General features: G+C 41.6%; 1 protein-coding gene across 10 annotated transcripts in view; it reads left to right on the top strand.

Moving 5' to 3' along the window:
- Window positions 1-14,976, top strand: part of SPATS2L (spermatogenesis associated serine rich 2 like) — a 160,786-nt gene that overhangs the window by 141,454 nt on the left and 4,356 nt on the right. For all 10 annotated transcript variants that reach the window (XM_038585290.1, XM_038585291.1, XM_038585283.1 and 7 more), the window contains 3 exons: window positions 3,425-3,483; window positions 9,902-10,011; window positions 12,442-12,544. In XM_038585290.1, coding sequence (XP_038441218.1) covers window positions 3,425-3,483; window positions 9,902-10,011; window positions 12,442-12,544 — 272 coding nt within the window. The remainder of the gene's footprint in view (window positions 1-3,424; window positions 3,484-9,901; window positions 10,012-12,441; window positions 12,545-14,976) is intronic.

Below are 14,976 nucleotides of genomic sequence, written 5' to 3' on the forward strand. Positions count from 1 at the left end.
CCACCACCGGCCATCTCCCCCATCTTCACCCTGCAGAGTTCCCAGCCTTGTGGTTGGCCCTTCTCCCTCTCCCCTCTGCCTCTCTTTCTGTAGGGGATAAAAAATTCATGACAGTTTATCAGGCAGCATAGCTTCCTCGTATTGCTGCAATTGGGGCTCCTGACTCCACATGTCCAGGTTCTCACCTCATCTTCCCCCACAGCTCATCCGTTAGCCTTGTTTTCCTTTTTGTTTTTAAAGATTTTATTTATTCATGATATATACTGAGAGAGAGAGAGAGAGGCAGAGGCAGAGACACAGGCAGAGGGAGGAGCAGGCTCCATGCAGGGAGCCCGACGTGGGACTCGATCCCGGGTCTCCAGGATCAGGCCCTGGGCTGAAGGCGGTGCTAAACTTCAGCCTGGGCTGCAGCCTGGGCTGCACCACCCAGGCTGCCCCTAGCCTTGTTTTCCTAAACTAACATCGCACTGCCCTCTCGGGGAAGGTTGTTAAAAAAAAAAAATTGCTTGGCCCATATTGGCAATATGTGTGAACTTGACAGAAAGGCTAGATATACCTCATAATCTCAAAAACACAGGCCTCTTTTGACCCCACTCAGCATTTCATAGGACTAAGAAACATACTCGGGTTTATGAGTAGATGGTGTCTGGAAAGAAATGCAAGAAGCTGGTGATGGTGAAGACCTCCAGGGAAGGTTGCTGAATAAGCTGGGACAGAGACAAGATAAAGAACTTCCTTATCTTGTATTTCCTATATTTAAACCACACTGACATCATACCTATTTAATGTCAATAAACAAGGTCCAGGTATCCCAATGTGCTAGTCACACCAAAGTGATTGTATCCAGTGACCTTAAGCGATATGCGTCATGGGGATAGTTAATATCTACACCTGACAGATTAGGCTTAGAGCCCAGTTCTGGAGAATTTGCCATTTACTGTACACGTCAGTTCTTTCCATGAGAATTTCCTGGTTGGAAAGAGCTGGGCTTCTCAGCACACGGTCCTTACTCTCCAAGCGTTCAGATTCCATCATCTGGATGAGGAGCCCCAAAACTCCTACAGACATAACCCAAGGACACTTCTTAGATTGACAAATATTACAAAATATTCCTCTTAAGAGGAAATAAATTTTCAAGATGCTTTAAATTTTAAAGGTCCACCTGATGGAGGAAAAGAAAGTACATCTGTTGGAACAGAGAGGTAATCATTATGAACGATAACTTCAGTGTGTTGAAGCAATTAATTAGGAGTTCATAAACTATGCAAATAAGCAGGAAAAAAATCTGATTGGTTACCTTGGAGGGGTGCTAGGGAACCAGCTATCGCTTTGAAAACTGATAGACCAGCGTTTCTCCTGCCTTAGCCATATAAATTGTACTACATGTTAACCCAAATGGTTGATAAAGGAGAGTTTTTCTTTATGGACGGCTTCAGAGTAAATAAATGAAAAAAGAGTAGTAGAATTTGAATATCCCCATTTTTAAAACCCGATTTTTCGAGGCAACCATCGTGAGTGACTGCTCCTATCATAAAAAATAGAGATGTCCTTTGTATTTCCTATAAATTTGTTATGAGATGTAGGAATTTGAATACATTCAGGTTTGATTTTTTTCCCCAAGAGGAATATTTATAACTGTGTTGTGTCATTATATGTCTGCTGATGGAAGTAGTTAACTAAGGTATTCTTCGTGAAATAAAAACAAATCTGAATCTAATCAAATGTCTAGGGATCCCTGGGTGGCTCAGTGGTTTAGCGCCTGCCTTCGGCCCAGGGCGTGATCCTGGAGACCCGGGATCGAGTCCCATATCGGGCTCCCTGCATGGAGCCTGCTTCTCCCTCTGCCTGTGTCTCTGCCTCTCTCTCTCTCTGTGTCTCTCATGAATAAATAAATAAAATCTTTAAAAAAAATTTCTATATCTCATAACAAATTCATAGGAAAGTTAAAAGAATGAGTTAAATAATACCACAGAGGTGCAGTCAGCAAAATTCAGACCTTGAACAACTTAAGAGGACAAACCACCTGGCTTCTTCAACAAATGAGTTGCCAAAACAGGGAGAAAAAGAGATGGAAGGGAATCTGTAGATTAAAACAGATTTATTTCATAGACAACTAGCCAATTGCAGTGCACAGAACTTATTTAAGTCCTGGTTCAAACAAACTTAAAAAATACCTATGGAACAATTGATTTGAACACTGCGTAGATACCTGATAACATTAAGTTATTGTTAATGTTTTTGGGTATTCTAATAATACTATCGTGATAGTCCTAACAAGCCCTTATCTTTTTGAGATATGTATTGAAATATTTATGATTGAAATGAAAATTTAAAAATATCTCACATCTATGCTTATATATACATAAAAATCTGTGAAAGGATATACAGCTGACCCTTGAACAACAGGTAGGGGGGCTGGGGTGCCCACCCCCTGCAGTCAAAAGTCTGTGTATTACTTCTGACTCCCCCAAAACTTAACTCCTTGCCTACTGTTGACTAGAAGCCTTACCCATCACATAAAGGGTCAATTAACATATTTTGTATATGTATTATATACTGTCTTCTTACAATAAAGGAAGCTAGATAAATAAAATATTCTTAAGGAAATCATAAGGAAAATACATTTATAGCACGGTGCTGTGTTTACCCAAATAAAATGCACGTGTAAGAGGACCTGCGTGGTTCAAGGTGTTGTTCGAGGGTCCCCTGTATAAGGGAATTGTGATGCTGTGTTCTGTTGTGAGGGGGACCAGGAGTCAGGATGGGAGAGAAAGGAACTTTTGGACAGATCATTATCTACTGTATGTAGGTAACACTTTTTCAAAGAACTAACCAAAAAGTAACATAGTGGGGGGAAAAAAGTTAAATTGAACTTGAAATGCTTCTTCGGGAATAAGAATGCATAGACTCCTGTTATAGAACATGTGGATGGATTGGCTCCGACCAATTTCCCAAAGTAGGCCCCAAGGCATCGGAGACGGGCCCACCTCCCCGCCTCCCAGCCAGAATCTGGGGGAGCAACACACACACACATTTGAGAACTACAGGCCTTGGTAACCTGAGTGCCAGCTTTTCAAATACTCATGATGTTGTTGTGGAACTTTGGAATTCCTAGGGCAAAAATACTCCGAAATTTAAATTCAAAGCAGCACAATGCTGAAAGTCTGAAAAGGCTTTTTTTCCCTAGATTTGCTGACAGTGATTTAATCAGCAGATGTCACTATGAAATACTTGGGAGCATCCCTTCCGTGTTGCCTCATTTTTGGAAAGGCAGAGGGTGCTGCTGGCATTGTAACATAGAAGTATTTATGGTAATTTTGTATTTTGTTTAATGAAAATAATTTTTCTTTTGCTTCCAGTGCTTATTAAAAGGTTATCTTTGATTAAGCATTCTTTGCTTTTGTTTTTGTTTTTCCCCTCCCAGCATCATTGACAAAGAAGTTTCATTAATGGCAGAAATGGATAAAGTTAAAGAAGAAGCCAGTAAGTAGACACATGGTTGTTTGGTTAGGAGCCTCCTAGTCAGAAGCAATCCATAGGCCAACTGGCAGTGATATGGATTCTGAGTGAGGTCCTAAAATTCACACTGAAATACCAGCAAATGAGCTCTGTAACCTCAGGCAAGTCCCTTAGCCCCCAGAAACCTTGGGAACGAGGATGACCTGGTGTGGCTCCAGGATAGAGTAGTAGCACCGCTGAGCGCACCGCGGAACAGGTACTCAGCAAATAATAGGTGCCAGGGGAGTTAGCGAAAATTTTGGGCATATAAAGGACTACTTAAAGTTAATCAGGTTTAAAATGACTTTGAATTTAGAATTAAATTTTAAAACGTTAAGTTTGATGCTTTCACAGCTTACACATCTTGCTATGTTACTTATACAGTCCTTTTCACTTGTTCTTTCTTAGGTTCAACTAACTCACGTTTAACAAATTAAATTCCCCTAAAAAAAAAAAATCAGTCCATTTGAAACTTACTTAAATCCTCCTTAACATTTTGAATTATGTTTATAAATTTAATGTATCTGATTTTTTTTTCCGAGCACTTTAGATGCCTGACAAGGCAAACTCACCAACCTAAGAGCAACATGCTCCAAGCTTTTAAGCAGCTCTTATAAAGATTAATAATTCAAACTTAGAGATGTACTAAGTGAAGTTTTCTTAAAACACTCTGATTCTGTTTACAAACTCCGTCAAATCCGCTGACAGCTGCCAACTTAACACCTCAAAAAAAAAAAAATCAATTACATGTTTTAAGTTGAAATCACAAATGAGACTATTTAATGTCCCAAACACTCTGTTCAAATAATAAACACACTTGAGACAATCTTGATCATTGCAAAACTTTTCCTAAATTTAACACAAAATATTAGTATACCCCGGGTTGGATTTATTGTATTATATTTATGCTTATTTCTAATTCTAAATTTTTCCAAATAGCTTTTGTAAAGCTGTTCAACAGATAGTAGGACAGATTTAAACTATCTCAAAAAGGCTGAGGTTCCTGGGATGGACATTTTCCATGAGACTGGACTGATCGTCAGTTCCAACACCGAGCCCCAGTGGAGCTGCTGAGCCCTCTCTTGTTATCAAATGCGGTCTGCTGTTGTTGATGGGAATTCTAAGACATATTTTTCAGCTGAGATATAGTCTTACAATTTTTGTCTCCTGGGCATTTTAAATTCTTCACCCTTACCCAAATTTATCTCTTAAGTTGAATGAATGGCCATCTGTACCCCAGCCAGGTTTCAGCTAAATTCCTTCATTCACCTTTGACTATAGTGCCTTTCTTTTTACCGGAATGAGGGATCTGACCAGATTCTTCATTCTTTTTATATTTTTCTTGCCTGGCCCTGGCCATAATTCAATAGTCACTTTATGAAAAATAGCTATCAGTATTTTTTGTTACATAATTTTTTAAAGATTTTATGTATTTATTCATAAGAGACACAGAGAGAGAGGAAGAGATACAGGCAGAGGGAGAAGCAGGCTCCCCATAGGGAGCCCGACGTGAGACTCGATCCCAGGACCCCAGGATCACACACTGAGCCAAAGGCAGACACTCAACTGCTGAGCCACCCAGGTGTCCCATGTTACACAATTTTTTTAAATGATTTTAAGCAACATGTTAGAATGTAAAAGACAGCATGTTTTATTAAAGAAAACTAACTGTGATCCACGGTTCAGCTGTGGAATATTTAGGTAGTTACACAATCTACTTGATTGTGAAATTATTTTATTCTTATGAAATCTGTTGATTCCTTCAGTAAAAGTTGCTTACCACGTGATCATGTAAAGCTTCATCTTTCTTTTCAGTTTCATGTCCTATTGATAAGAATGTTAATAAGCCAACACAGAGACAAAAGTATCTCTAGCACCAAAACACAGTTACTAGCACATCACTCCCTAAGAGGTTAACAGTAGACCTCAGAGGTCACATGCTCATTCTGTCTTCTTGAGACGATTCCAGGTGCCAAGGCCTGTAGGATTTGGAGCATCTCCGGAGAGCATCCCCATTTTTCAAATTCATCCAATCAATAAACATTTGCCGTGTGCTCACTTCTGTATTGGGCACTATCAGAAACTGGGTTAAACAGGAAACAGCAAATTTTGGGACCTGCACACAGGGAGCTTTCAGCTGAGCCAAAATGGTGAGATTGGTTGGAGGGATTTGCCTGACCTCAGTCATCGGTGCCACAGCTCCTGGTTTTAGAACCACCTAGAGCCCCAGGGAAGCCATTCGGCCTGCATTGGAGGCAAGCAGAACTGAGTTCGAATCCAGTTCCACCCGTCTACTGGCTGCATGATCTTGAACCACTTTGTTAACTTCCAAGGGCTTCGTTAAAGTCCAAGGTTACTTCAGAAAAGGGGCATAAGAAGAGTATCTATCTCAAAAAGTTATTGCAAAGATAAAATGAGAAAATACATGCCAGGCACTTAGCACAGTGCCCGACACAGTGTGTGTACAAAAAGGGAAAAACACTTACCGGTGAGGGGGTCAGTCCAGCCTCCTCATATGACAGCCAGAAAATGACAGCCACAAGGGTTAGCATCTCTCAGTGACCCAGGCATGTGTCTCCACAGGTAGAAGAAGTCACTGAGTTGCCCTCCACTAAGAATTGAACTATCTTTACAACCATCTTGAGCTTGCTCATCTGTGTCCTCCAGAGTCCCTTCCACATTTTCTATGTGCTGCGCATACTACAAACCTTATGTCCTCAATTATAACAGTAGCCCGTCTGTCTGTCATGGCACCTAACATAGTGCTGAGGAGACTGGAGGCACCTCATAATATTTGTTAAAGGAATGATTATGATTAATTTAGTGTCTGTAGGCTGTGGGATCCAAAACTCAGTAAAAAAAAGGAAGTATGATCTAGATGAACATATCTCACTTTATTAATAATATTTGAGGTTAGCATGTGATAGCATATGATACTAAACGTGTCGCATATTTCATTTAGTTCCACAATAGCCCTACCCTACAAGGTATATATGATTATTATGTTTACAGATGAAGAAACAAAGCATGTGCTATGGTCTCAGACTTTGAGGGGACTGAAGGCCAAAATAGGTGTGTTCTTGAAGCATCAAACTTCTTGGAGATCTGGGAAGAAAACATATTAACAGAAACACAGATATATTGTGAGGTAAAATGCAGAATTCACAAGAATAAAAAGGATTTCAAAGGATCTTTGTGCTTGAAGGCTGTGTGTCCCAGCTCCTCCCCACCAGGATTTCAAGTCCACCCTTGCTAAGAAGTATTATTTGAGAAGAAGCCCTAAAATTTTCCATCACTGATGCAACAAGAACAAGCTTCCAATGTGTTCCAAAAACTTGAAGGAATTTATAAATCCTATTGAGAAAATGGATTTCAGCATACCAGATACTGTTTCTAAAAGTACCCAAATATTATTAATGAAGTTCTGAGTTCAATGAAAATTAAAGGTTTATGAAACTGTCTCCCTCTACAGATTTCTGACACGATGGTGCTTTCAAAACATAACTTATTATTCTATTTTAAATTTTAGGATCAATGAATCTTAGGAGCTGATCTGCTTTTGTTTTTTGCTTTTTGTTTCTGTGATGTTTTTTGAGGTGAAAATGTTAGTGTCCCCACAGAATATTAGCTTTAGATCTCCAGTTTTAAGGCTTTTTCGTAATGAAAGGCTTTGAAATGTTAATGAGACTATATGTAAAACTCATCCCAACACTTGCTGATGCAAAAGTATTCATTTCCATATACATTTGCATGAGGGTAAACTCAGAATTTATTGGTGATCTTGCACCTGCATTCCTATTTTAGGGCCCATTTATATCTCTTCCTACAAAACCTTTTGTGTGAATGCCCAAGTCCTCAAAAAAATACAATTATCCCTAATTGTCACCAGTCCCCCTAATGATCCATTACAGAAAGTCAGCTCTGTTTAACTGTGTAGCTGTGCAGGGTCTGCTGACCCCTTACTATCTGCTCACCGAGTCTGGGCCTTCAGAATTTCTTTTTTATCTTTGTAAGAGCGAAATACATTGTTTCATCTTCTTGCTTGAGAATCGTTTTTCTATACTGAGGACTTTAGTCCCATTCCTGTGTTGAACTGTAATGGAATACATATAAATAATCAAGGTATAAGTGCTAAATATGTGTAAGTGGTTCTTCTAGAAAAGGAACTTCTGTTCTTCATTGCAAATTCCTTTTTTTTTTTTTAAAGATTATTTATTTGAGGAGAGCACAGAGGGGAAGGGCAGAGGGAGAGAGAGAGAGAGCGAGTCAGTCTTAAGCAGACTCTGCACTAAACAGGGCTCAATCTCACGACCCCAAGACCGTAACCTGAGCTGAAACCAAGAGTTGGATGCTCAACCGACTATGCCACCAAGGCGCTTCACATATTCCTTTTAAATAATGGGTTGATGCATTCATTCAATCCTTCACTCACAAATGTACATTTTGGGCACGCACTTTGTGCCAGGCCCTAGACATTGTGGACAAAAAGAACTGTAAGTGTAGCCTCTGCCATGATTGGAGATGTCTACAGGGGACAGGCTGGGAATTAATGAGCTGAGCAGGGCAGGGAGTGACCATGGTACGCTGGGTGCCATGCTCCATCTATCAAGGGCAGCAGCTCAAGGGTAGCCAGTTTTGCCACGTGGGAATGTTGACCAACTGTGGCCAGAAGTTGGAATATTTGAAAGAAGCCAGGAACCCAGCTTCCAAATGGAATCTCCTAATTTTCAAATGTGGACAATTAATTTATAAAAGTAATATGTGGACCAAACAAAACTCTATGGCCAAATATGATATTATGCCACCTTTTTGTGACTTCTGGTCTGACTGGGTAACTGGGACATCATTCAGTAATACAGTGTCTGTGTTCAGGTGGAAATTCTTTTCACAGCCACCATGGGGACAAGTTTTTACTAACTCCTCTGCATTCTGAAAGACTCCAGGCACAAATCAGCCTCTGCTCAGCTGCATGGGATTGTAAATGGGAGGCAGGAGGAGTCTTGGTAAATAACCAAAGCATGATTAGAGTAGTTTGGCAAAGAATTAGGCTTTATGAGTTATAGATTACTTATTTTATCGACATCTCAACATTGGTATCAGCATAGAAAAATAATGTTTCTCAGTCTGTCTGCAGAATGGTTTATAGTTTACAGGAAATCTTAACTCTTGATTGCTTTTGAACGTTTTTTGTACAGGGGAAGGGTTTGAAGTGGCTGTTTTTGACATTTATAAGTTAGGAACCTTTACAATCAGAAATCATTGTTTGGCTCTGCATGTGTGCTATGAATCTAGTCTAATAAAGCAGTTGACCTTTGTTCAGCCAAGAAAGGAATGTGAATCCAACATGCATATCATCTTGGTTGAATGGACTTCTTTTTTCTCATAACTCAAAATGCTTGTTCAAAAGAAATGAAGGCAATTCATCTATGACTAAAAATTAGAGAACAACAGGTTATCTTTCGGAAGATGAAATTTCGTATCTAAATCTCACCCTACATGTTTGTAGGCATTGCTTTTGAGCTTTATGATCTTTTGGAAAACACACACACACACACACACACACACGTACACACACACACACACACACACACACACACAAACTCACCTGTGGACTACTACATTTGCTTGAACCTTTAGGTCATCTGACAGATGTGAGAAATGCGGCACCAGAAAAGTCCCTGGTGTCTTCTCTGCATGTGCAGATGCTAAAGAGTATACACAAATCCAGTCCAAGCAGGCTTTGACCCACCCTTCCATTTTTCCATGGGGGACACTTAAAGACAAAGACAAGACATTCTGGTCTGGAACTTCTCTCTGGTTGCAAAAATGGAAACAGATCTGCAGAGTATCAAAAGCAGAGGCATTTTTTAGCTCACAAAAAGCTAGTAAAACTTCTGTGTCATATTCCAATAATACAGCTAGTTGCTCTAAATGAGTAAGTGTGAAAGTTTAGGAGGTTTAACGCTGTTAGAATTTAATAGTTCAGCACATACAGAAGAATGGTTTTTGCTCAGTGGACTCGCTATCTTTGCAATATCATTCAGATGGGATTTTACCAAGTATCTTTTTTTGGTGCTAGCTGTTCTGAGTAATGCACAAGTTGAAAAGTCCAAATTCAGTAAGTGAGATCAGATGCCCGTGAGGAAAACAAAGATGACTACGGGTGTACAGTGAATCAGAAGGGACCGTGTTTGGTTTGGGGATTGGTGGATAAGGACATATGGAAATGAGTGATTGGTCATGAGCACCAAGGGCAAACCCACCTCAGTAACCAGCTCAGACAAACATAGTCATGGTCCAACAGAGCCATCAGTGTGTGGAGGGAGAACTGATTCCAAGAAATTAGGTCATTTAATATGTTTAGATCTCTGGCCCTAACGTATTATTCTTTCTTCTTTGGCAGTGGAAATCCTGACCGCTCGTCAGAAGAAAGCAGAAGAACTAAAGAGACTGACCGATCTAGCCAGTCAGATGGCAGAGATGCAGCTGGCTGAGCTCAGGGCAGAAATTAAGGTCAGTTCTAAAATATCAGAGCCTGAACCCTGAGCGTGAGATCTGATCCCCCATGTTTGCTTCGCGTCCACAGAGTGCTGCTCTCTGAGGATCTAACGTCGTACACCCAGCTCTCTTTCACAGTGTTCAACTAGGGAATACAGAAGGGCGAAGAAGCAACTAATCACTGTATTTAAGTATACTATGGTTTCCAGGGATATATTATTACAGAGGAGAAGCACAAGCTATTTTCTTAGTCAGTGGAGACTGACCCAAATAAAACATATTCAACCATGAATTAAGCTGGAATGGAGGATATTATTTTCTCCATATGTAACTTAGGTGTATGTATATAAACACTCACACCTGTGAACGCACGGTAAGTGTGAAGCCAGTATAACTAAGGACTCTAAAGCTTACACAATATACAGCGACTTCTTTCCTGTATCCCTTTCTAGCTTACTTGCCCTTTTATTAAGAATACCACCCCCAGATATGTATTTATTGGATCTCTACAGTTGCAAGCGATAGAAGCCGACCCTGGCTAACCTGGAGAACAAGTGGAATTTGAAAGAATATGAGTGTAGCTCACCAAAGTGTGATCTGAAAACTCGAGGCTACACTAAGGCAGAAACCCAGGCAGCCACCTGGGTAACATAGACAGCTGTAATTACCAGACTCTCTTCAGGGCACCCTTAGAGTGGGTGACCCTCAGATGTCGTCATCCTTTGTGCTACCCCACCTGATTCACATCCCAAAGAAAGAGATTCTGACTGGCCTTCACTTGGATTGCATACAGACCCACCAACACTGCTGCACTGGGATACGGTTACCAGAAAAAGAAATGGTTACCAGAAAGGCAAACACAAGTATCTACAACAAAACACACGGAAGTTAGTTTACACATTTTACCATATCCTCTTCTTTTTTCCCCAGTACACGAAACATACCCACATATATAGGCCCTCAGCTCTGACCAGCTTCTAGGGTCGAGAGCTTTGAAGACACAGTTGCTACTAGCTTTCTAAGTAGGACTCTCTCCTCATCCAGGCATAAAAGTGGTTGGGTGGGTAGAAAGTAGCAAGTGATTTTTTTTTCCCTCTGCCCTGGTTAGGCATGAAAGGGAGCCCCTTGGGGATAAGAGCCTCCTCTTAGGGTCCTGAGAAGTCCTAATGGCCCTTCCCTTCTCATCTGGTCCTTTTGCTGCCAACCAGTCAACTGCAGTGTCCTCCTACCCAGTCTTTCTGCCTCCACTGTCTCCGTCCAGCCTAAGACCAGAGTAATACCCCAGAGCAGATCTGGGTCCCCTAGTATGGTCTACCCCTCAGAATAAAATTCACAACTAGACTCCTATATACATAAATATATATATATATAACAACTCCCGTGCTCACCTGGCTAGAACATCAAGTGAGGACCATGGAGTCACCAGCTTCTGGGTCTGTTGACATCTATTTATTTTCCAAGTTTCATTTCTGCCTACCCAAATCCCACTCATCATAAAATGGTTAGCGGCCCAGGCTTTGGAGTGAAACAGTTCAGCTCCTGTGACCTTGGGTAACTTAACTTTTCTCTCAGATTCCTAGAACCTCGATTCCGCCTCTCTAAAAGAACAGTACTGACTTTGTAATAACGTGATCGGATGAAAATGAGATTATCAAAAAAAAATGAGATTATCTGTTAAGAATTTGGCCCACATCTAATAAGTGATCAGTATATTTTTTTGTAATGTTCCAGCACAAACGCTCCCTGTGATATAACACTTCCTCAGTTCCCCTTGGTAGGAGATACTTCTTCCACTTTTACATTCGTGAAGCACCTACCACATTCTACCTTGTGTCGTGTTCGGTGGTATCTGGTTCCCTTGCCGTGTGGTAAACTCCCTGGCAAGTTCAACAGGGACTGAGCCATAGTTATTTCTGTATTCCTCACTCTGTCATCTACACACAGATCTTAATTTTAAACGAATTGAAAACTAATCTCTTTCCCACTTCCTTTAACAGCACTTGAAATTCTAACACTCAAGATAATGTCTTCTAGTTTCTAAGGGCTTTGTGGACCTCCTGGGTCCCTCTTACGATAGGGAAGGGTAACAAGCAAGCCATGGGCCAAATGAGGAAGACTGCCAGAAAGCAACCCCAAATTTGTAACAGAACATGCTAGAAGGAGGGCACGGGGTGCTAAAACTTAAATACGTGAGTCCAGACACACATGTTGCTCCATCACAGTTCTCTCCAGGTCTAGGCAGGAGCAAGGCAAGACCCTCACATATTCCCAGAAGAAGGTGCTCGTGCTCCAATCCTGGTTGAACAGAGCCACGCGGTCCAGAACTGGCGGGACCGGCCTCCCGCTTAGCAGTGGTAGCGGAGAAGAGCAGAGTGAATGAACCCGCGGTGTGCCTCAGACACTTCTGTAACTGTGGGGCTCCTGTTCTACTTCTCTTTCCTCCAGCACTTTGTCAGCGAGCGTAAATATGATGAAGAGCTCGGGAAAGCCGCCCGATTCTCCTGTGACATTGAACAGCTAAAGGCCCAAATCATGCTCTGCGGAGAAAGTGAGTTTTGCATACTTGCTAAATAATTCTGTGTGAGTAAGCTTGGTGCTATTTGGAGTCGATATGGGAAATGTCAGGTGCGCGGTCCCCCAGCGGGGTTAAAGCGAGGTCTAAAGAGATTTAATGATCTAAGGTCACAACACAAGTCACTAGAAATGTCAAGATTTGAACTTAGAGTCTTCAAATGCCACTGCCCATCAGTAAATCCCCAGGATGTATTAAGCAGAACAGGTCAACTCGTCTATATCTTTTGCAAACTTTTCTTAAGCACTGCCAGAGAAACTGCCTCTCTGATTTCCAACAGCCTGGTTCCACGGAGACCTGTTACACTGAGAGCCAGTCGCCCTAACAAGTCTGGGGACAATCGGCTCTTCTGTAAAGGGCCCAGCTGTTGTACGTGTGCTGCTCAGCGGTGCCCTGAGCCTCTCCCCTGGTTGGTTCTCTGCGCTTGCCGAGTGAAGTCTGCAGATAATGAAAGACTTCACTTCAACCATTAGCTTTAGTCTTGTTCGCTATTAAGCCTTAATTAGAGCAGTTAATGTGCAACAAAATTGGCTGATCTTTTTTTTCTCCTACTCCAGCCCACCCACCAGGGGAGGTGGGAATGAGCAGGGAAATGGCATCAAGGAGGGGCACAAGGAGGGAAAGGAGGACTGGTGAGGGACATGGAACAGCCACAACCCCAGAGTCAGCTGAAAATTTGAGATTGGGCTGCACTTTTTTTTTTCCCAAAGTCGAAAGTTCTTTTCTTTACGGAGTATAAAAGAATAGAAGCTTGATCTAAAAATTAGAGGACTGTATTAAATAGAACATGACATTACTTTTATGTATCTTTTGCACTTTTTATGCGTGTTTCATTTGTGTGAGTTATATATTACATTTATCGTTTAATTTCTTTTTTTTTTTTTATTTATTTATGATAGTCACAGAGAGAGAGAGAGAGAGAGAGAGAGGCAGAGTGAGAAGCAGGCTCCATGCAGGGAGCCCGATGCGGGACTCGATCCCGGGTCTCCAGGATCGCGCCCTGGGCCAAAGGCAGGCGCTAACCCGCTGCGCCACCCAGGGATCCCTATCGTTTAATTTCTTATACTCTACTATGTAATATATGGTAACAGGATTTGCTTTTATCATTTCACAACATATGGTTGTGATTTTTCCATGTCAATGTATTTAATTCATAATTTATATAAACCTAATTGACGCGACCAGTCCCCTGATTGTGGACACTTAGGTTGCTCCCAACTTTTCACCATTAAAATAAAACTGCTGTGAACATCCTCATTCACATACTTTTGGCAGTTATCTGATTTTCTGACTGCATTTCTTTTTTCTTTTTTAAAGATTTTATGTTTGAGTAATCTCTACACACAACATGGGGCTCGAGCTCACAACCCTGAGATCTAGAGTCTCATGCTCCACCAACTGAGCCAGCCAGGAGCCCCGACTGCATTTCTTTGCAATTATTTTCCTTTTTTTTTTTTTTCTATGTGTTCCCTCCCTTATGTAAAAATCTACCCCATTTATCATTCTCTACCCCCAGCTTTTGCCTCATCTCTGAAAAAGCAGTTTGGTTCATAGTTGGAAATACAACTGTCCATGCAAGTTTCCACTTGTACCTACCTGGTGGTGAGCAAGACCCTGATGCCAAGTGACCGGCACCCTCTGAGGAGGGGTGGCCCATGCAGCTTCACCTGCTTTCCTCCAGAGTACTTCCAGTGCCATCTAGTGGGAGGAACCATCCCTTACCAAATAACAAGTGCCCACGTGCAAGACGGCCTCCCCTGCTGGAGACAGGAGTCCTCAAAAGGCCCTTCCAGCTCGGCTTTGTAGAGAGCACATTGAAGACCCCCCGCTAATGAGCCAGAAATTGTCATCTCCAAGTCGTAGGACATAATGACCCCCGTGAAACTGAGCATAGTGAGCACAAGAGCCACTGAAATCCCCTGGTCATGTTTGGACACCCCCCAGTGTGCCGTCACACCTTACCTATAAATGAGGGGACTTGAGATGCATCCCTGTCCTTTCCATTTCTAATGTTCTTTGATCCCTAGTAGTAACTGCTAATCCTCTGGAAGAACCCTAGGATTAAGTCTGATCCAACACAGGTAGCAGAGAAAATTGCTTTTAAAAATTGGTGACAATTTTAAGATTCAAAGGTCTTACTGTCCAGCATGGCAGTCAAATTCTGGTGAAGGGTGAGCGGGAGGTCAGAACTTTATCCTTGAGTGATTCTCTGCAGCCCAGATTCAGCATAATCACATAGAAATCATCTCCTCCAAAACCACCTCTTTCAAAACCAGCAGGGATGGTGATGATAAGCATTGAACAGACCTGCCTGAGCTCGCTGGGAATCTGTAGTTTAGTCACATCGACTTCAGCATTGGAATCGGTGCTGATCTGTAGCGGAGCTGTCAAAAATGGGATTGAGAAAA

This window comes from Canis lupus, chromosome 37 (assembly GCF_011100685.1).
Source record: "Canis lupus familiaris isolate Mischka breed German Shepherd chromosome 37, alternate assembly UU_Cfam_GSD_1.0, whole genome shotgun sequence".
In the NCBI taxonomy this organism is placed as follows: domain Eukaryota; kingdom Metazoa; phylum Chordata; class Mammalia; order Carnivora; family Canidae; genus Canis; species Canis lupus.